The 21,231-nt window shown below is 42.9% G+C and overlaps 1 protein-coding gene across 1 annotated transcript; it reads right to left on the reverse strand.

The window, feature by feature from the left end:
* Nucleotides 1-203: 203 nt before the first annotated feature.
* LOC147984049 (uncharacterized) lies at nt 204-20,545 on the reverse strand. Its single transcript, XM_087540963.1, has 4 exons — nt 20,521-20,545; nt 19,519-20,056; nt 526-1,459; nt 204-437 (listed from the first exon to the last, which is right to left on the reverse strand). The coding sequence occupies exons 1-4, from the start codon at nt 20,543-20,545 to the stop codon at nt 204-206; spliced, it is 1,731 nt and encodes a 576-aa protein (XP_087397089.1).
* Nucleotides 20,546-21,231: the final 686 nt, after the last annotated feature.

The following is a 21,231-nucleotide window of genomic DNA, read 5'->3' on the forward strand; positions in this document are numbered from 1 at the left end:
GTAGTCAACTGATCCTTGATCTTTTCTAACATAGTAATAATGGGCAACACTCTAGCATCAAGGATATACCTACATAGTAAATTATGTGATACTATGTTAGTTATCTAGCAGCTCACAAGTAGAGAGATCATTCAAATAATTAAAGGCAGAGGATAACTGACCTGTTGAAAACTTCACAATTGTTATTGAGAAGTAGGTCACACTTAGGAAGTTCTAGGATTAATTGCCTCCAAATACTCATATCCCTCCTGGGTCAACTCTTTCATCTCTGCCATTCTTGCAAGCCAATCTGCCCTAGTGGTGGCCCTTGCAATTTGCCACAATTTGTTTTTCAGGATATCCCCTTTCCAGTTCTTGGCAAAGTTCTGATGTAGATGCCTTACACAAAATCTATGTTCAGCATCAGGGAAAACAACTTCTACTGCATTGATCAACCCCTGCATTCACATAGAAATACAATTATATTACCAAAAAACACATGAAAACACAAATAATAAAGGAAGTGTGCATTACATACTAAGATACCTTTTGTCTATCACTCATCAGTGTCCATGGGGCAGCGTTGCGTATGAGAAGTTCCTCTTTTAATGTGTTCAAAAACCACATCCATGTGTTCTTGTCCTCAACTTCTACTATACCTATGGCAATAGGGAAGATACAATCATTGGGATCAATTCCAATAGTAGTCAACATAATTCCCCCATATCTAGTCTTTAGGTGACACCCATCAATGCATATGACAGGTCTACAACTAGCTAAAAACCCTCTTTTGGCAGCATCCAATGACATGTACAGGCTCTCAAACTTCCCATCCTTAACTGTTAGAAACATGCTGCTCCCAGGATTAGTTGTTCTTATTTCTTCTGCATAGTCCCATAGCATGTCATATTGCTTCAGTTCATCTCCTTTTATTTGCTTTAGTGCAATCCTTCTGGCTCTTGAAAGTTTGCTCCTTGTTGTGGTCATATTGAAATCAAGCTGCACTATCCTTGCAAAGTCCTGAAGAGACATTTTCCCATCTGCCCTGAATTTTTCCAAATATCTATTTGCTAAGTATCTTGCAGTAAACTGTTGCAGCTCCCATTCCTTTGAGCATGTGTGTTCTCCAATGTATTTCTTCACCACAAAGCTCTTTGTCCTGCTGTCAGGTGCAGCAAACAAATACCAAGGACAACCCTCCACACAATGAGCCCTAACTCTCTGCTTATCATTCTTAAGATATTTGATATGCACTCTATTCTGCACAATGTACTCCTGTATTGCTCCTCTAAGCTCAATGACTGATAGAAACACCATGCCAATGTGGAAATCAAGTTCCTTCATGTTCTCAGGCCTGAATCTTTTAAGCTTTACCTTCTTCTTCTTTTTATTCTGTCCATGTTTGTCCTTCACTTCAACTTCTTTTTCAGATTTAAAATCCTCAACATTTGAATCTCTGAGTGATACGTCTCCAACGTATCTATAATTTTTTATTGCTCCATGCTATATTATCTACTGTTTTGGACATTATTGGACTTTATTATCCACTTTTGTATTATTTTTGGGACTAACCTATTAACCGGAGGCCCAGCCCAGAATTGTTGTTTTTTGCCTATTTTAGGGTTTCGAAGAAAAGGAATATCAAACGGAGTCCAAACGGAATGAAACCTTCGGGAACGTGATTTTCTCATCGAATACAACTCAGGAGACTTGGACCCTACGTCAAGACACGTAACAGGAGGCCATGAGGTAGGGGCGCGCCTACCCCCCCCCCCCCCAGGCGCGCCCTCCACCCTCGTGGGCCCCCTGTTGCTCCACTGACGTACTTCTTCCTCCTATATATACCCACGTACCCCCAAACGATCAGATACGGAGCCAAAACCCTAATTCCACCGCCGCAACTTTCTGTATCCACGAGATCCCATCTTGGGGCCTGTTCCGGAGCTCCGCCAGAGGGGGCATTGATCACGGAGGACTTCTTCATCAACACCATAGCCCTTCCGATGAAGTGTGAGTAGTTTACCTCAGACCTACGGGTCCATAGTTAGTAGCTAGATGGCTTCTTCTCTCTTTTTGGATCTCAATACAATGTTCTCCCCCTCTCTTGTGGAGAACTATTCGATGTAATCTTCTTTTTGCGGTGTTTTTATTGAGATCGATGAATTGTGGGTTTATGATCAAGTCTATCTATGAATAATATTTGAATCTTCTCTGAATTATTTTATGTATGATTGGCTATCTTTGCAAATCTCTTCGAATTATCAGTTTGGTTTGGCCTACTAGATTGATCTTTCTTGCAATGGGAGAAGTGCTTAGCTTTGGGTTCAATCTTGCGGTGTCCTTTCCCGGTGACAGTAAGGGAAACAAGGCACGTATTGTATTGTTGCCATCGAGGATAACAAGATGGGGTTTTCTTCATATTGCATGAGTCTATCCCTCTACATCATGTCATCTTGCTTAAGGCGTTACTCTGTTTTTAACTTAATACTCTAGATGCATGCTGGATAGCGGTCGACGAGTGGAGTAATACTAGTAGATGCAGGCAGGAGTCGGTCTACTTGTCTCGGACGTGATGCCTATATACATGATCATACCTAGATATTCTCATAACTATGCTCAATTCTGTCAATTGCTCAACAGTAATTTGTTCACCCACCGTAGAATATTTATGCTCTCGAGAGAAGCCACTAGTGAAACCTATGGCCCCCGGGTCTATCTTTATCATATTGATCTCCTACTACTTAGTTATTTCCTTTGCTATTTACTTTGCCTTTATTTTACTTTGCATCTTTATCACAAAAATACCAAAAATATTATCTTTATCATATCTATCAGATCTCACTCTCGTAAGTGGCCTTATAGGGATTGACAACCCCTATTTGCGGTGGTTGCGAGGATTTATTTGTTTTGTGCAGGTACGAGGGACTCGCACGTAGCCTCCTACTGGATTGATACCTTGGTTCTCAAAAACTGAGGGAAATACTTACGCTACTTTGCTGCATCATCCCTTCCTCTTCGGGGAAAACCAACGCAGTGCTCAAGAGGTAGCATAGATATGATCAACATAGGTTGTTCACCATTGAAAACTACTCCATCTCACATGATGATCGGACATGGTTTAGTTGATATGGATCACGTGATCACTTAGATGATTAGAGGGATTTCTATCTAAGTGGGAGTTCTTAAGTAATTTGATTAATTGAACTTTAATTTATCATGAACTTAGTAGCTGATAGTATTTTGCATGTTTATGATGTTGTAGATAGATGGCACGTGCTGTTGTTCCGTTGAATTTTAATGCGTTCCTAACGAAAGCTAAGTTGAAAGATGATGGTAGCAATTACACGGACTGGGTCCGTAACTTGAGGGTTATCCTCATTGCTGCACAGAAGAATTACGTCCTGGAAGCAACGCTAGGTGACAAACCTGGTGCAGGAGCAACACCAGATGTTATGAACATTTGGCAGAGCAAAGCTGATGACTACTCGATAGTTCAGTGTGCCATGCTTTACGGCTTAGAACCGGGACTTCAACGACGTTTTGAACGTCATGGAGCATATGAGATGTTCCAGGAGTTGAAGTTAATATTTGAAGCAAATGCCAGGATTGAGATATATGAAGTCTCCAATAAGTTCTACAGCTGCAAAATGGAGGAGAATAGTTCTGTCAGTGAACATATACTCAGAATGTCTGGGTACCACAACCACTTGACTCAGCTGGGAGTTAACCTTCCTGATGATAGTGTCATTGACACAGTTCTCAATCACTGCCACCAAACTACAAAAGCTTCGTGATTAACTATAATATGCAAGGGATCGATAAGACAATTCCCGAGCTCTTCGCAATGCTAAAGGCTGCGTAGGTAGAAATCAAGAAGGAGCATCAAGTCTTGATGGTCAATAAGACCACCAGTTTCAAGAAAAAGGGTAAAGGGAAGAAGGGAAACTTCAAGAAGAACGACAAGCAAATTGTGCTCAAGTGAAGAAGCCCAAGTCTGGACCTAAGCCTAAGACTCAGTGCTTCTACTGCAAAGGGACTGGTCACTAGAAGCGGAACTGCCCCAAGTATTTGGCAGAGCAGAAGGGTGGCAAAGTGAAAGGTATATTTGGTATACATGTTATTGATGTGTACCTTACTAATGCTCGCAGTAGCGCCTGGGTATTTGATACTGGTTATGTTGCTAATATTTGCAACTCGAAACAGGGGCTACGGATTAAGCAAAGATTGGCTAAGGACGAGGTGACAATGCGCGTGGGAAATGGTTCCAAAGTCGATGTGATTTCCGTCGGCACGCTACCTCTACATCTACCTTCGGGATTAGTTTTATACCTAAATAATTGTTATTTGGTGCCAGCGTTGAGCATGAACATTATATCTGGATCTTGTTTGAAGTGAGACGGTTATTCATTTAAATCAGAGAATAATGGTTGTTCTATTTATATGAGTAATATCTTTTATGGTCATGCACCCTTGATGAGTGGTCTGTTTTTACCAAATCTTGATAGTAGTGATACACATGTTCATAGTATTGAAGCCAAAAGATATACATTTAATAATGATAGCGCAACTTATTTGTGGCAATGCCGTTTTGGTCATATTGGTGTAAAGCGCATGAAGAAACTCCATGCTGATGGGCTTTTGGAATCACTTGATGCTTGCGAACCATGCCTCATGGGCAAGATGACTAAGACTCCGTTCTCCGAAACAATGGAGCGAGCAACAGACTTGTTGGAAATAATACATACTGATGTATGCGGTCTGATGAGTGTTGATGCTCGCGGCGGGTATCGTTATTTTCTTACCTTCACAGATGATCTGAGCAGATATGGGTATATCTACTTGATGAAACATAAGTTTGAAACATTTGAAAAGTTCAAAGAATTTTAGAGTGAAGTGGAAAATCATCGTAACAAGAAAATTAGTTTCTATGATCTGATCATGGAGGATAATATTTGAGTTACGAGTTTGGTCTTCATTTGAAACAATGCGAAATAGTTTCGCAACTCACGCCACCTGGAATACCACAGCGTAATGGTGTGTCAAAACGTCGTAACCGCACTTTATTAGTTATGGTGCGATCTATGATGTCTCTCACTGATTTACCGCTATTGTTTTGGGGTTATGCTTTAGAGACAGCTGCATTCACGTCAAATAGGGCACCATCAAAATCCGTTGAGACGACACCTTATGAACTGTGGTTTGGCAAGAAACCCAAGTTGTCGTTTCTCAAAGTTTGGGGCTGCGATGCTTATGTAAAAAGCTTCAACCTAATAAGCTCAAACCCATATCGGAGAAATGTGTCTTCATAGGATACCCAAAGGAGACTATTGGGTACACCTTCTATCACAGACCTGAAGGCAAGATATTTGTTGCTAAGAATGGATCCTTTCAAGAGAAGGAGTTTCTCTCGAAAGAAGTGAGTGGGAGGAAAGTAGAACTTGACGAGGTAATTGTAACTACTCCCTTATTGGAAAGTAGTTCATCACAGAAATCAGTTGCAGTGATTCCTACACCAGTAAGTGAGGAAGCCAATGATGATGATCATGAAACTTCTGATCAAGTTACTACCGAACTTCGTAGGTCAACCAGAATAAGATCTGCACCAGAGTGGTATGGTAATCCTGTTCTGGAGGTCATGTTACTTGACAATGACAAACCTACAAACTATGAGGAAGCGATGATGAGCCTAGATTCCGCAAAATGGCTTGAGGCCATGAAATCTGAGATGGGATCCATGTATGAGAACAAAGTGTGGACTTTGGTTGACTTGCCCGTTCCTCGGCAGGCCATAGAGAATAAATGGATCTTGAAGAAGAAGACTGACGCTGACGGTAATGTTACTGTCTACAAAGCTCGACTTGTTGCAAAAGGTTTTTGACAAGTTTAAGGAGTTGACTAAGATGAGACCTTCACACCCATAGTGATGCTTAAGTCCGTCCGAATCATGTTAGCAATTGCCACATTTTATGATTATGAAATTTGGCAAATGGATGTCAAAACTGCATTCCTTAACGGATATCTTAAAGAAGAGTTGTATATGATGCAACCAGAAGGTTTTGTCGATCCAAAAGGTGCTAACAAAGTGTGCAAGCTCCAGCGATCCATTTATGGACTGGTGCAAGCTTCTCGGAGTTGGAATATACGCTTTGATAGTGTGATCAAAGCATATGGTTTTATACATACTTTTGGAGAAGTCTGTATTTACAAGAAAGTGAGTGGGAGCTATGTAGCATTTCTGATATTATATGTGAATGACATATTGCTGATCAGAAATGATACTGAATTTCTAAATAGCATAAAAGGATACTTGAATAAGAATTTTTCAGTGAAAGACCTCGGTGAAGCTGCTTATATATTGGGCATAAAGATCTATAGAGATAGATCAAGACGCTTAATTGGACTTTCAGAAAGCACATACCTTGATAAAGTTTTGAAGAAATTCAAAATGGATCAAGCAAAGAAAGGTTTCTTGCCTGTGTTACAAGGTGTGAAGTTGAGTCAGACTCAATGCCTGACCACAACAGAAGATAGAGAGAAAATGAAAGTCATTCCCTATGCTTCAGCCATAGGTTCTATCATGTATGCAATGTTGTGTACCAGACCTGATGTGTGCCTTGCTATTAGTTTAGCAGGAAGATACCAAAGTAATCCAGGAGTAGATCACTAGACAGCGGTCAAGAACATCCTGAAATACCTGAAAAGGACTAAAGATATGTTTCTCGTTTATGGAGGTGACAAAGAGCTTGTCGTAAACGGTTATGTCGATGCAAGCTTTGACACTGATCCGGATGACTCTAAGTCACAAACCGGATATGTATTTTTTATTGAATTGTGGAGCTGTCAGCTGGTGCAGTTCCAAGCAGAGCGTCATGGCAGGATCAACGTGTGAAGCGGAGTACATAGCTGCTTCGCAAGTAGCAAATGAAGGAGTTCATATCCGATCTAGGTGTAATACCTAGTGCATCGGGTCCAATGAAAATCTTTTGTGTCAATACTGGTGCAATTGCCTTGTCAAAGGAATCCAGATTTCACAAGAGAACCAAGCACATTAAGAGACACTTCAATTCCATCCGCGATCAATTCAAGGAGGGGGACATAGAGATTTGCAAGATACATACGGATCTGAATGTTGCAAACCCTTTGACTAAGCCTCTCTCACAAGCAAAACATGATCAGCACCAAGACTCCATGGGTGTTAGAATCATTACAATGTAATCTAGATTAGTGACTCTAGTGCAAGTGGGAAACTGAAGGAAATATGCCCTAGAGGCAATAATAAAGTTGTTATTTATATTTCCTTATATCATGTTAAATGTTTATTATTCATGCTAGAATTGTATTAACCAGAAACTTAGTACATGTGTGAATACATAGACAAACAAAGTGTCACTAGTATGCCTCTACTTGACTAGCTCGTTAATCAGTTAGTGAAGGATGGTTATGTTTCCTAACCATAGACATGAGTTGTCATTTGATTAACGGGATAAGATCATTAGAGAATGATATGATTGACTTGACCCATCCGATAGCTTAGCACAATGATCGTTTAGTTTACTGCTATTGCTTTCTCCATAACTTATACATGTTCCTATATGACTATGAGATTATGCAACTCCCGAATACCAGAGGAACACTTAGTGTGCTATCAAACATCACAACATAACTGGGTGACTATAGAGATGTTCTACATGTGTCTCCGATGGTGTTTGTTGAGTTGGCATATATCAAGATTAGGATTTGTCACTCTGTGTATCGGAGACGTATCTCTAGGCCCTCTCGGTAATGCACATCACTATAAGCCTTGCAAGCAATATAACTAATGAGTTAGTTACGGGATGTAGCATTACAGAACGAGTAAAGAGACTTACCGGTAACGAGATTGAACTAGGTATTGAGATACCGACGATCAAACTCGTGCAAGTAACATACCAATGACAAAGGGAACAACGTATGTTGTTATGCGGTTTGACCGATAAAGATCTTCATAAAATATGTAGGAACCAATATGAGCATCTAGGTTCCGCTATTGGTTATTGACCGGAGATGAGTCTCGGTCATGTCTACATAGTTCTCGAACCCGTAGGGTCCGCACGCTTAATGTTCGGTGACGATCGGTATTATGAGTTCATGTGTTTTGATGTACTGAAGGTAGTTCGGAGTCCCGGATATGATCACGGACATGACAAAGAGTCTCGGAATGGTCGAGACATAAAGATCGATATATTGGAAGCCTATGTTTGGACATCGAAATGGTTCCGGGTGAGTTCAGGCATATACCGGAGTACCGGGAGGTTACCGGAACCCCCGGGAAGTATGTGGGCCTTATTGGGCTATAGTGGGAGAGAGGAGAAGGGAGCCTAGGAGGGGGCGCCCCCCAAGCCCAATCCGAATTGGGTGGGGGGCCGGCCCCCCTTTCCTTCCCCCCTCTCCCCCTTCCTTCCTCTCCTAATCCAACTAGGGAAGGGGAGGGGGAATCCTACTCCCGGTGGGAGTAGGACTCCCCTTGGGCACAAGTGTGGTAAAAAAGAGAGAGAGAAAAGGTCCAAATAAAAAAATAAAAAAATGAGAGAAAAAGAGAGAAGGGACAATGTTACTATCCTTTTACCACACTTGTGCTTCAAAGTAGCACCATGATCTTCATAGTAGAGAGTCTCTCATGTTATCACTTTCATATACTAGTGGGAATTTTTTATTATAGAACTTGGCTTGTATATTCCAATGATGGGCTTCCTCAAATTTCCCTAGGTCTTCATGAGCAAGCAAGTTGGATGCACACCCACTTAGTTTCTTTTTGAGCTTTCATATACTTATGGCTCTAGTGCATCCGTTGCATGGCAATCCCTACTCACTCACATTGATATCTATTAATGGGCATCTCCATAGCCCGTTGATACGCCTAGTTGATGTGAGACTATCTTCTCCTTTTTTGTCTTCTCCACAACCACCACTCTATTCCACCTATAGTGCTATATCCATAGCTCACGCTCATGTATTGCGTGAAGATTGAAAAGGTTTTGAGAATGTCAAAAGTATGACACAACTGCTTGGCTTGTCATCGGGGTTGTGCATGATTTAAATATTTTGTGTGGTGAAGATAGAGCATAGCCAGACTATATGATTTTGTAGGGATAACTTTATTTAGCCATGTTATTTTGAGAAGACATAATTGCTTTGTTAGTATGCTTGAAGTATTATCATTTTTATGTCAATATGAACTTTTGTCTTGAATCTTTCGGATATGAATATTCATACAACAATTAAGAAGAATTACATTAAAATTATGCCAAGTAGCACTCCGCATCAAAAATTCTATTTTTATCATTTACCTACTTGAGGACAAGCAGGAATTAAGCTTGGGGATGCTTGATATGTCTCCAACGTATCTATAATTTTTGATTGCTCCATGCTATATTATCTACTGTTTTGGACATTGTTGGGCTTTATTATCCAATTTTATATTATTTTTGGGACTAACCTATTAACCGGAGGCCCAGCCCAGAATTGTTGTTTTTTGCCTATTTTAGGGTTTCGAAGAAAAGGAATATCAAACGGAGTCCAAACGGAATGAAACCTTCGGGAACGTGATTTTCTCATCGAATACAACTCAGGAGACTTGGACCCTACGTCAAGACACGTAACAGGAGGCCAGGAGGTAGAGGGCGCGCCTACCCCTCCCCAGGCGCGCCCTCCACCCTCGTGGGCCCCCTGTTGCTCCACCGATGTACTTCTTCCTCCTATATATACCCACGTACCCCCAAACGATCAGATACGGAGCCAAAACCCAAATTCCACCGCTGCAACTTTCTGTATCCACGAGATCCCATCTTGGGGCCTGTTCCGGAGCTCCGCCGGAGGGGGCATTGATCACGGAGGGCTTCTTCATCAACACCATATCCCTTCCGATGAAGTGTGAGTATTTTACCTCAGACCTACGGGTCCATAGTTAGTAGCTAGATGGCTTCTTCTCTCTTTTTGGATCTCAATACAATGTTCTCCCCCTCTCTTGTGGAGAACTATTCGATGTAATCTTCTTTTTGCGGTGTTTTTATTGAGATCGATGAATTGTGGGTTTATGATCAAGTCTATCTATGAATAATATTTGAATCTTCTCTGAATTATTTTATGTATGATTGGCTATCTTTGCAAATCTCTTCGAATTATCAGTTTGGTTTGGCCTACTAGATTGATCTTTCTTGCAATGGGAGAAGTGCTTAGCTTTGGGTTCAATCTTGCGGTGTCCTTTCCCGGTGACAGTAAGGGAAACAAGGAACGTATTGTATTGTTGCCATCGAGGATAACAAGATGGGGTTTTCTTCATATTGCATGAGTCTATCCCTCTACATCATGTCATCTTGCTTAAGGCATTACTCTGTTTTTAACTTAATACTCTAGATGCATGCTGGATAGCGGTCGACGAGTGGAGTAATACTAGTAGATGCAGGCAGGAGTCGGTCTACTTGTCTCGGACGTGATGCCTATATACATGATCATACCTAGATATTCTCATAACTATGCTCAATTCTGTCAATTGCTCAACAGTAATTTGTTCACCCACCGTAGAATACTTATGCTCTCGAGAGAAGCCACTAGTGAAACCTATGGCCCCCGGGTCTATCTTTATCATATCAATCTCCTACTACTTAGTTATTTACTTTGCTATTTACTTTGCCTTTATTTTACTTTGCATCTTTATCATAAAAATGTTGGAAATATGCCCTAGAGGCAATAATAAATTAGTTATTATTATATTTCCTTGTTCATGATAATCGTTTATTGTCCATGCTAGAATTGTATTGATAGGAAACTCAGATACATGTGTGGATACATAGACAACACCATGTCCCTAGTAAGCCTCTAGTTGACTAGCTCGTTGATCAATAGATGGTTACGGTTTCCTGACCATGGACATTGGATGTCATTGATAACGGGATCACATCATTAGAAGAATGATGTGATGGAAAAGACCCAATCCTAAGCCTAGCACAAGATCATGTAGTTCGTATGCTAAAGCTTTTCTAATGTCAAGTATCATTTCCTTAGACCATGAGATTGTGCAACTCCCGGATACCGTAGGAGTGCTTTGGGTGTGCCAAACGTCACAACGTAACTGGGTGGCTATAAAGGTACACTACAGGTATCTCCGAAAGTGTCTATTGGGTTGGCACGAATCAAGACTGGGATTTGTCACTCCGTGTAAACGGAGAGGTATCTCTGGGCCCACTTGGTAGGACATCATCATAATGTGCACAATGTGACCAAGGAGTTGATCACGGGATTATGTGTTACGGAATGAGTAAAGAGACTTGCCGGTAACGAGATTGAACAAGGTATCGGGATACCGACGATCGAATCTCGGGCAAGTAACGTACCGCTAGATAAAGGGAATTGTATACCGGATTGATCGAATCCTCGACATCGTGGTTCATCCGATGAGATCATCGTGGAACATGTGGGAACCAACATGGGTATCCATATCCCGCTGTTGGTTATTGACCGGAGAGTCATCTCGGTCATGTCTGCATGTCTCCCGAACCCGTAGGGTCTACACACTTAAGGTTCGGTGACGCTAGGGTTATAGAGATATTAGTATGCGGTAACCCGAAAGTTTTTCGGAGTCCCGGATGAGATCCCGGACGTCACGAGGAGTTCCGGAATGGTCCGGAGGTAAAGATTTATATATGGGAAGTCCTATTTTGGTCACCGGAAAAGTTTCGGGTTTTATCGGTAATGTACCGGGACCACCGGGAGGGTCCCGGGGGTCCACCAAAGGGGTCCACCTGCCCCGGGGGACCACATGGGCTGTAGGGGTGTGCGCCTTGGCCTATATGGGCCAAGGGCACCAGCCCCAAGAGGCCCATGCGCCAAGAGTCAAGGGAAGGGAAGAGTCCTAAAAGGGGAAGGCACCTCCGAGGTGCCTTGGGGAGGAGGGACTCCTCCCTGGCCGCACCCTTCCTTGGAGGAAGGGCCAAGGCTGCGCCCCCCCCCCCCTCTCCCTTGGCCCTATATATAGTGGGGGAAAGGAGGGCAGCAACACCAAGCCCTGGCGCCTCCCTCTCCCTCCTCCCGCAGCGCTTGGCGAAGCCCTGTTGGAATCCCGCTACTTCCACCACCACACCGTCGTGCTGCTGGATCTCCATCAACCTCTCCTTCCCCCTTGCTGGATCAAGAAGGAGGAGACATCGCTGCTCCGTACGTGTGTTGAACGCGGAGGTGCCGTCCGTTCGGCGCTAGGATCATCGGTGATTTGGATCACGACGAGTACGACTCCATCAACCCCGTTCTCTTGAACGCTTCCGCGCGCGATCTACAAGGGTATGTAGATACACTCCTCCCTCGTTGCTAGATGACTCCATAGATAGATCTTGGTGACACGTAGGAAAATTTTGAATTTATGCTACGTTCCCCAACAGTGGCATCATGAGCTAGGTCTATGCGTAGTTTCTATGCACGAGTAGAACACAAAGTAGTTGTGGGCGTTGATTTTGTTCAATATGCTTACCGTTACTAGTCCAATCTTGATTCGGTGGCATTGTGGGATGAAGCGGCCCGGACCGACCTTACACGTACTCTTACGTGAGACTGGTTCCACCGACTGACATGCACTAGTTGCATAAGGTGGCTAGCGGGTGTCTGTCTCTCCCACTTTAGTCAGATCGGATTCGATGAAAAGGGTCCTTATGAAGGGTAAATAGCAATTGGCATATCACGTTGTGGTCTTTGCGTAGGTAAGAAACATTCTTGCTAGAAACCCATAGCAGCCACGTAAAACATGCAAACAACAATTAGAGGACGTCTAACTTGTTTTTGCAGGGTATGCCATGTGATGTGATATGGCCAAAAGGATGTGATGAATGATATATGTGATGTATGAGATTGATCATGTTCTTGTAATACGAATCACGACTTGCATGTCGATGAGTATGACAACCGGCAGGAGCCATAGGAGTTGTCTTTATTTATTATATGACCTGTGTGTCATTGAACAACGCCATGTAATTACTTTACTTTATTGCTAACCGTTAGCTGTAGTAGTAGAAGTAATAGTTGGCGAGACAACTTCATGAAGACACGATGATGGAGATCATGATGATGGAGATCATGATGATGGAGATCATGGTGTCATGCCGGTGACGATGATGATCATGGAGCCCCGAAGATGGAGATCAAAAGGAGCAAAGTGATATTGGCCATATCATGTCACTATTTGATTGCATGTGATGTTTATCATGTTTATGCATCTTGTTTACTTAGAACGACGGTAGTAAATAAGATGATCCCTCATAATAATTTCAAGAAAGTGTTCCCCCTAACTGTGCACCATTGTGACAGTTCGTTGTTTCAAAGCACCACGTGATGATCGGGTGTGATAGATTCTAACGTTCACATACAACGGGTGTAAGACAGATTTACACACGCGAAACACTTAGGTTGACTTGACGAGCCTAGCATGTACAGACATGGCCTCGGAACACAAGAGACCGAAAGGTCGAGCATGAGTCGTATGGTAGATACGATCAACATGAAGATGTTCACCGATGATGACTAGTCCGTCTCACGTGATGATCGGACACGGCCTAGTTGACTCGGATCATGTAATCACTTAGATGACTAGAGGGATGTCTATCTGAGTGGGAGTTCATAAGATGAACTTAATTATCCTGAACATAGTCAAAAGGTCTTCGCAAATTATGTCGAAGCTCGCGCTTTAGTTCTACTGTTTAGATATGTTCCTAGAGAAAATTTAGTTGAAAGTTGATAGTAGCAATTATGCGGACTAGGTCCATAAACTGAGGATTGTCCTCATTGCTTCATAGAAGGCTTATGTCCTTAATGCACCGCTCAGTGTGCTGAATCTCGAACGTTGTCTGTGGATGTTACGAACATCTGACATACACATTTTGATAACTACGTGATAGTTCAGTTAAACGGTTTAGAGTTGAGGCACCGAAGACGTTTTTGAAACGTCGCAAAACATATGAGATGTTTCGAGGGCTGAAATTGGGATTTCAGGCTCGTGCCCGCGTCAAGAGGTATAAGACCTCCGACGATTTTCTTAGCCTGCAAACTAAGGGAGAAAAGCTCAATTGTTGAGCTTGTGCTTAGATTGTCTGAGTACAACAATCATTTGAATCAAGTGGGAGTTGATCTTCCAGATGAGATAGTGATGTTTCTCCAAAGTCATTACCACCAAGCTGCTAGAGCTTCGTGATGAACTATAATATATCAGGGACATATATGATGATCCTTGAGATATTCGCGATGTTTGACACCACAAAAGTAGAAATCAAGAAGGAGCATCAATTGTTGATGGTTGGTGAAACCACTAGTTTCAAGAAGGGCAAGGGCACGAAGGGATACTTCATGAAACGGCAATTCAGCTGCTGCTCTAGTGAAGAAACCCAAGGTTGAACCCAAACCTGAGACTAAGTGCTTCTGTAATAAGGGGAACAGCCACTGGAGCAGAATTACCCTAGATACTTGGTAGATGAGAAGGCTGGCAAGGTCGATAGAAGTATATTGGATATACATTGTGTTGATGTGTACTTTACCAGTACTCCTAGTAGCACCAGGGTATTAGATACCGGTTCGGTTGCTAAGTGTTAGTAACTCGAAATAAAAGCTACGGAATAAACGGAGACTAGCTAAAGGTGAGATGACGATATGTGTTGGAAGTATTTCCAAGGTTGATCAAATATCGTACGCTCCCTCTACCATCAAGATTGGTGTTTGCGTTGAGCATAGACATGATTGGATTATGTCTATCGCAATACGGTTATTCATTTAAGGAGAATAATGGTTACTCTGTTTATTTGAATAATACCTTCAATGGTCTTACACCTAAAATGAATGGTTTATTGAATCTCGATCGTAGTGATACACATGTTCATGCCAAAAGATAGTAATGATAGTACCACCTACTTGAGGCACTGCCACGTAAGTCATATCGGTATAAAACGCATGAAGAAGCTCCATGTTGATGGATCTTTGGGCTCACTCGTTTTGAAAAGTTTGAGGCATGCGAACCATGTCTATTGGTGTATATGCATGAAGAAACTCCATGCAAATGGACCGTTTGGACTCACTTGATTTTGAATCACTTGAGACATGCAAATCATACCACATGGGCAAGATGACTGAAAGCCTCGGTTTCAGTAAAATGGAACTAGAAAGCAACTTGTTGGAAGTAATACATTTTGATGTGTGCAGTCCAATGAGTGCTGAGGCGTGTAGTGGATATCGTTATGTTCTTACTTCACAGATGATTTGAGTAGATGTTGAGTATATTTACTTGATGAATCACGAGTCTGAATTATTGAAAGGTTCAAGTAATTTCAGAGTGAAGTTGAAAGATCGTCGTGACAAGAGGATAAAATATCTATGATATGATCATAGAGATGAATATCTGAATTACGAGTTTGGCACAGAATTAAGACATTGTGGAAGTTGTTTCACAACTAATACAGCCTGGAACACCATAGTGTGATGGTGTGTCCGAACATCATAACTGCACCCTATTGGATATGATGCATACCATGATGTCTCTTATCGAATTACCACGATAGTTTATGGGTTAGGCATTAGAGACAACCACATTCACTTTAAATAGGGCACCACGTAATTCCGATGAGATGGCATCGTATGAACTATGGTTTAGAGAAACCTAAGCTGTCATTTCTTAAAAGTTTGGGGCTGCGACGCTTATGTGAAAAGGTTTCAGGCTGATAAGCTCGAACCCAAAGCGGATAAATGCATCTTCATAGGACACCCAAAACAGTTGGGTATACCTCCTGTCTCAGATCCGAAAGCAATAAGGGATTGTTTCTGGAATCGGGTCCTTTCTCGAGGAAAAGTTTCTATCGAAAGAATTGAGTGGGAGGATGGTGGAGACTTGATGAGGTTATTGAACCGTCTCTTCAACTAGTGTGTGGCAGAGCACAGGAAGTTGTTCCTGTGGCACCTACACCAATTGAAGTGGAAGCTTATGATAGTGATCATGAAACTTCAGATCAAGTCACTACCAAACCTCGTGGGATGACAAGGATGCATACTACTTCAGAGTGGTACATAATCCTGTCTTGGAAGTCATGTTGCTAGACAACAATGAACCTACGAGCTATGGAGAAGCGATGGTGGGCCCGGATTCCGATAAATGGCTCGAGGCCATAAAATCCGAGAGAGGATACATGTATGAAAACAAAGTGAAGACTTTGGCAGAACGGCTCGATGGTCGTAAGGCTATTGAGTACAGATGAATCTTAAAAAGGAAGACGGACAATGATGGTAAGTATCACCATTAAGAAAGCTCGACTTGTTGTTAAGATTTTTTCCGACAAGTTCAAGGAGTTGACTATGATGAGACTTTCTCACTCGTAGCGATGCTAAGAGTCTGTTGGAATTATATTAGCGATTACTGCATTATTTATGAAATCTTGCAGATAGGATGTCAAAAACCATTGTTTCCTCGACGATTTTCTTGAGGAAAGGTTGTATGTGATACAACCGGAAGGTTTTGTTAATCCTGAAAGATGCTAATAAGTATGCAAAGCTCCAGCAATCCTTCTAAGGACTGGAGTAAGCATCTCGGAGTTGGAATGTATGCTTTGATAAGATGATCAAAGTTTTGGGTGTATACAAAGTTTATGAGAAACTTGTATTTCCAAAGAAGTGAGTGGGAGCACTATAGAATTTCTGATAAATATATGTTGACATATTGTTGATCAGAAATGACGTAGAATTTCTGGAAAGCATACAGGGTTATTTGGAAAGTATTTTTCAATGGAAAGCCTGGATTAAGCTACTTGAACATTGAGCATCAAGATCTATAAGGATAGATCAAAATTCTTAATGGTACTTTCAAATGAGCACATACCTTGACATGATCTTGAAGGTGTTCAAGATGGACCAGTCAAAGAAGGAGTTCTTGCCTGAGTTGTAAGGTATGAAGTTAAGACTTAAAGCTTGACCACGGCAGAAGAAAGAGGAAGGACGAAGGTCGTCCCCTATGCTTTTGTCATAGGCTCTATACGGTATGCCATGCTGAGTACCGCACCTGATGTGTGCCTTGCCACATATCTGGCAAGAGGGTACAAAGGTGATCTAGGAGTAGATCACCAGATAGCGGTCTAAATTATCCTTAGAGTAATAAGGATATATTTCTCGGTTATGGAGGTGATAAAGAGTTCGATATAAAGAGTTACGTCGATGCAAGCTTAACACCTATCCGGATAGCTCTGAGTAGAGATACCGGATACGTATAATGGAGCAACAATTTAGAATAGCTCCAAGTAGAACAGTTATTTGAAATGGCTCCAAATATAGCATAATAGTTGCATCTACAAGATGACATAAGAAATTTGCGAAGTACATACGGATCTGAAAGATTCAGACCCGTTGACTATAACATCTCTCACAAGAATAACATGATCAAACCCAGAACTCATCGAGTGTTAATCACATGGTAATGTGAACTAGATTATTGACTCTAGTAAACTCTTTGGGTGTTAGTCACATGGGGATGTGACCTTGAGTGTTAGTCACATAGCGATGTGAACTGGATTATTGACTCTAGTGCAAGTGGGAGACTGTTGGAAATATGCCCTAGAGGCAATAATAAATTAGTTATTATTATATTTCCTTGTTCATGATAATCGTTTATTGTCCATGCTAGAATTGTATTGATAGGAAACTCAGATACATGTGTGGATACATAGACAACACCATGTCCCTAGTAAGCCTCTAGTTGACTAGCTCGTTGATCAATAGATGGTTACGGTTTCCTGACCATGGACATTGGATGTCATTGATAACGGGATCACATCATTAGAAGAATGATGTGATGGACAAGACCCAATCCTAAGCCCAGCACAAGATCATGTAGTTCGTATGCTAAAGCTTTTCTAATGTCAAGTATCATTTCCTTAGACCATGAGATTGTGCAACTCCCGGATACCGTAGGAGTGCTTTGGGTGTGCCAAACGTCACAACGTAACTGGGTGGCTATAAAGGTACACTACAGGTATCTCCGAAAGTGTCTGTTGGGTTGGCACGAATCAAGACTGGGATTTGTCACTCCGTGTAAACGGAGAGGTATCTCTGGGCCCACTTGGTAGGACATCATCATAATGTGCACAATGTGACCAAGGAGTTGATCACGGGATGATGTGTTACGGAATGAGTAAAGAGACTTGCCGGTAACGAGATTGAACAAGGTATCGGGATACCGACGATCGAATCTCGGGCAAGTAATGTACCGCTAGATAAAGGGAATTGTATACCGGATTGATCGAATCCTTGACATCGTGGTTCATCCGATGAGATCATCATGGAACATGTGGGAACCAACATGGGTATCCAGATCCCGCTGTTGGTTATTGACCGGAGAGTCATCTCGGTCATGTCTGCATGTCTCCCGAACCCGTAGGGTCTACACACTTAAGGTTCGGTGACGCTAGGGTTATAGAGATATTAGTATGCGGTAACCCGAAAGTTGTTCGGAGTCCCGGATGAGATCCCGGACGTCACGAGGAGTTCCGGAATGGTCCGGAGGTAAAGATTTATATATGGGAAGTCCTATTTTGGTCACCGGAAAAGTTTTGGGTTTTATCGGTAACGTACCGGGACCACCGGGAGGGTCCCGGGGGTCCACCAAAGGGGTCCACCTGCCCCGGGGGACCACATGGGCTGTAGGGGTGTGTGCCTTGGCCTATATGGACCAAGGGCACCAGCCCCAAGAGGCCCATGCGCCAAGAGTCAAGGGAAGGGAAGAGTCCTAAAAGGGGAAGGCACCTCCGAGGTGCCTTGGGGAGGAGGGACTCCTCCCTGGCCGCACCCTTCCTTGGAGGAAGGGCCAAGGCTGCGCCCCCCTCCCTCTCCCTTGGCCCTATATATAGTAGGGGAAAGGAGGGCAGCAACACCAAGCCCTGGCGCCTCCCTCTCCCTCCCATGACACATCTCCCTCCTCCCGCAGCGCTTGGCGAAGCCCTGTTGGAATCCCGCTACTTCCACCACCACGCCGTCGTGCTGCTGGATCTCCATCAACCTCTCCTTCCCCCTTGCTGGATCAAGAAGGAGGAGACATCGCTGCTCCGTACGTGTGTTGAACGCGGAGGTGCCGTCCGTTCGGCGCTAGGATCATCGGTGATTTGGATCACGACGAGTACGACTCCATCAACCCCGTTCTCTTGAACGCTTCCGCGCGCGATCTACAAGGGTATGTAGATCCACTTCTCCCTCGTTGCTAGATGACTCCATAGATAGATCTTGGTGACACGTAGGAAAATTTTGAATTTATGCTACGTTCCCCAACAAAAAATACCAAAAATATTATCTTATCATATCTATCAGATCTCACTCTCGTAAGTGGCCCTATAGGGATTGACAACCCCTATTTGCGTCGGTTGCGAGGATTTATTTGTTTTGTGCAGGTGCGAGGGACTCGCGCGTAGCCTCCTACTGGATTGATACCTTGGTTCTTAAAAACTGAGGGAAATACTTACGCTACTTTGCTGCATCATCCCTTCCTCTTTGGGGAAAACCAACGCAGTGCTAAAAGAGGTAGCATTGAGTTCAACCAATTCTTCTGAATCATAGTCACTACCATCAATCCACTCTGATTTCCTCTTCTTTTTCTTCTCATGCTTGTCATCAACCCATTCTGCAAACAGATCATCGTCATCCTTCTGAACTTCATTGTCAGAGTCAACCCACTCTGAGCCACTACTACTGTCATCAGTTTCTTGCTCATGCACTTCCACTCTTTCTCTTCTCTTATTTGTTCTCTCCTTTTGTACATCTGTCTCAGCCCTTGTCCCACTGCTGCTGCCCACATGTGCTTCATTTAGCTTGCCCTTCACAGCTTTGGTCTTTAGTCTAGGACTATTCCTGATATGCAAATTAACACCATGCTTTGTTGGACTAAGCACTGGTGGAAGCTCTGTAGATCCAGTGATGCACACATCATCAAAGCCTATGTTACCAGTTAATTCTTTCTGATCAACATATAGTTGAAAATGTTGAAACTTAGGAACAACAACAGACATGCTAAGTGTGTCTATATCCCTGTCAACAATCCGCAGTCCTGTATACAAATTCATACCAGGGAGCAGCCAATAAACATTACACTGGGCCATATCATATCCTAGCTGCAGCAGAAAGTCACTGATCCAAAGTGGAGACCATGTCTCAACTTCACATCCATCAAAATACTCGATTTTTCCATCAATATAAGACTTGTTCGACCCAAATCCACAAAACAGCCCACCATAATTGATTTCAATAGAAAACACTTCTTCATTTGGTCCTATCATTACAATGGAAACAATTTGTCAAATTTCAATTGATGTATTGCAGCGAAAAAATTACAAAAGAAGTAGTCTTTTGGAATTTAGAACTGAAACCCTAACCCTAACCTCAAATCAGAGCATGCGGTCTAGGAATCCTAAATATGACAGTGCAAATCGAAGTAAATCTATGACTATGGCATAATCCTTGCAGATTAGAAGCACTATAGGAGCAGAGGAGCGACAAGATTAGGGTTCTTACCGTAAGAGGGAGGAGGATCGCCCATTGGCCGTCGCAGAGGGGGCATCTTGACGGGCACCCGCTCAGATTGCCCTCCAGATCACCTCCGCTCGTCGCCGCACGGCGGAAATCGCCACCGCGTGCAAGAAATCGTCGCTGACGCCGCCGCCGATCACCTCCAGTGTCGCCAGATTAGCCCCGAAAGAGGAGATGGGATGCCACTAAGAGGGGAATAGATCGGGAGGGGCTTATTGCAAAATTTCTCGCCTGGCGAATGGGCCCTGTGTCGACGTGGTGTGGGTCAAAGCGCCACGAGGGCAGGTCAGCGAGCTCTAGTGAAGAAAAGGACCTCGAGTGAACCACTTATGAAAAAATTGGGACCTAAAAGTGCATTTTCCAAGAAATAGGACTAAAGTAACACAACGACGAAACTTTTAGGACCTCTAGTGCATTTAACTCTCTCTTTTTTTTTGAGCATCAGTACAGACACAAGCGCTCATATACACGCGCATACACTCACCCCATTGAAAGCGCATCGCCGAAAATCCTGAAATAAATCCAGGAATAATGCGAGCATCAGGATTTGAACCCTGATGGGTTGAGGATACCACTGTCCACCTAACCAACTCAACCACAGGTTGATTCGTCATTTAACTCTCTCTTATATAACCAGCTAACCGGTCTGCATTCCTTCCGCGGGCGAGGCGGTACTATTTTCCCGGACCTCACCCC

The sequence above is a fragment of the Triticum urartu genome, chromosome 2A (assembly GCF_056163025.1).
Source record: "Triticum urartu cultivar PI428250 chromosome 2A, HENAU_Tu73, whole genome shotgun sequence".
NCBI lineage: Eukaryota > Viridiplantae > Streptophyta > Magnoliopsida > Poales > Poaceae > Triticum > Triticum urartu.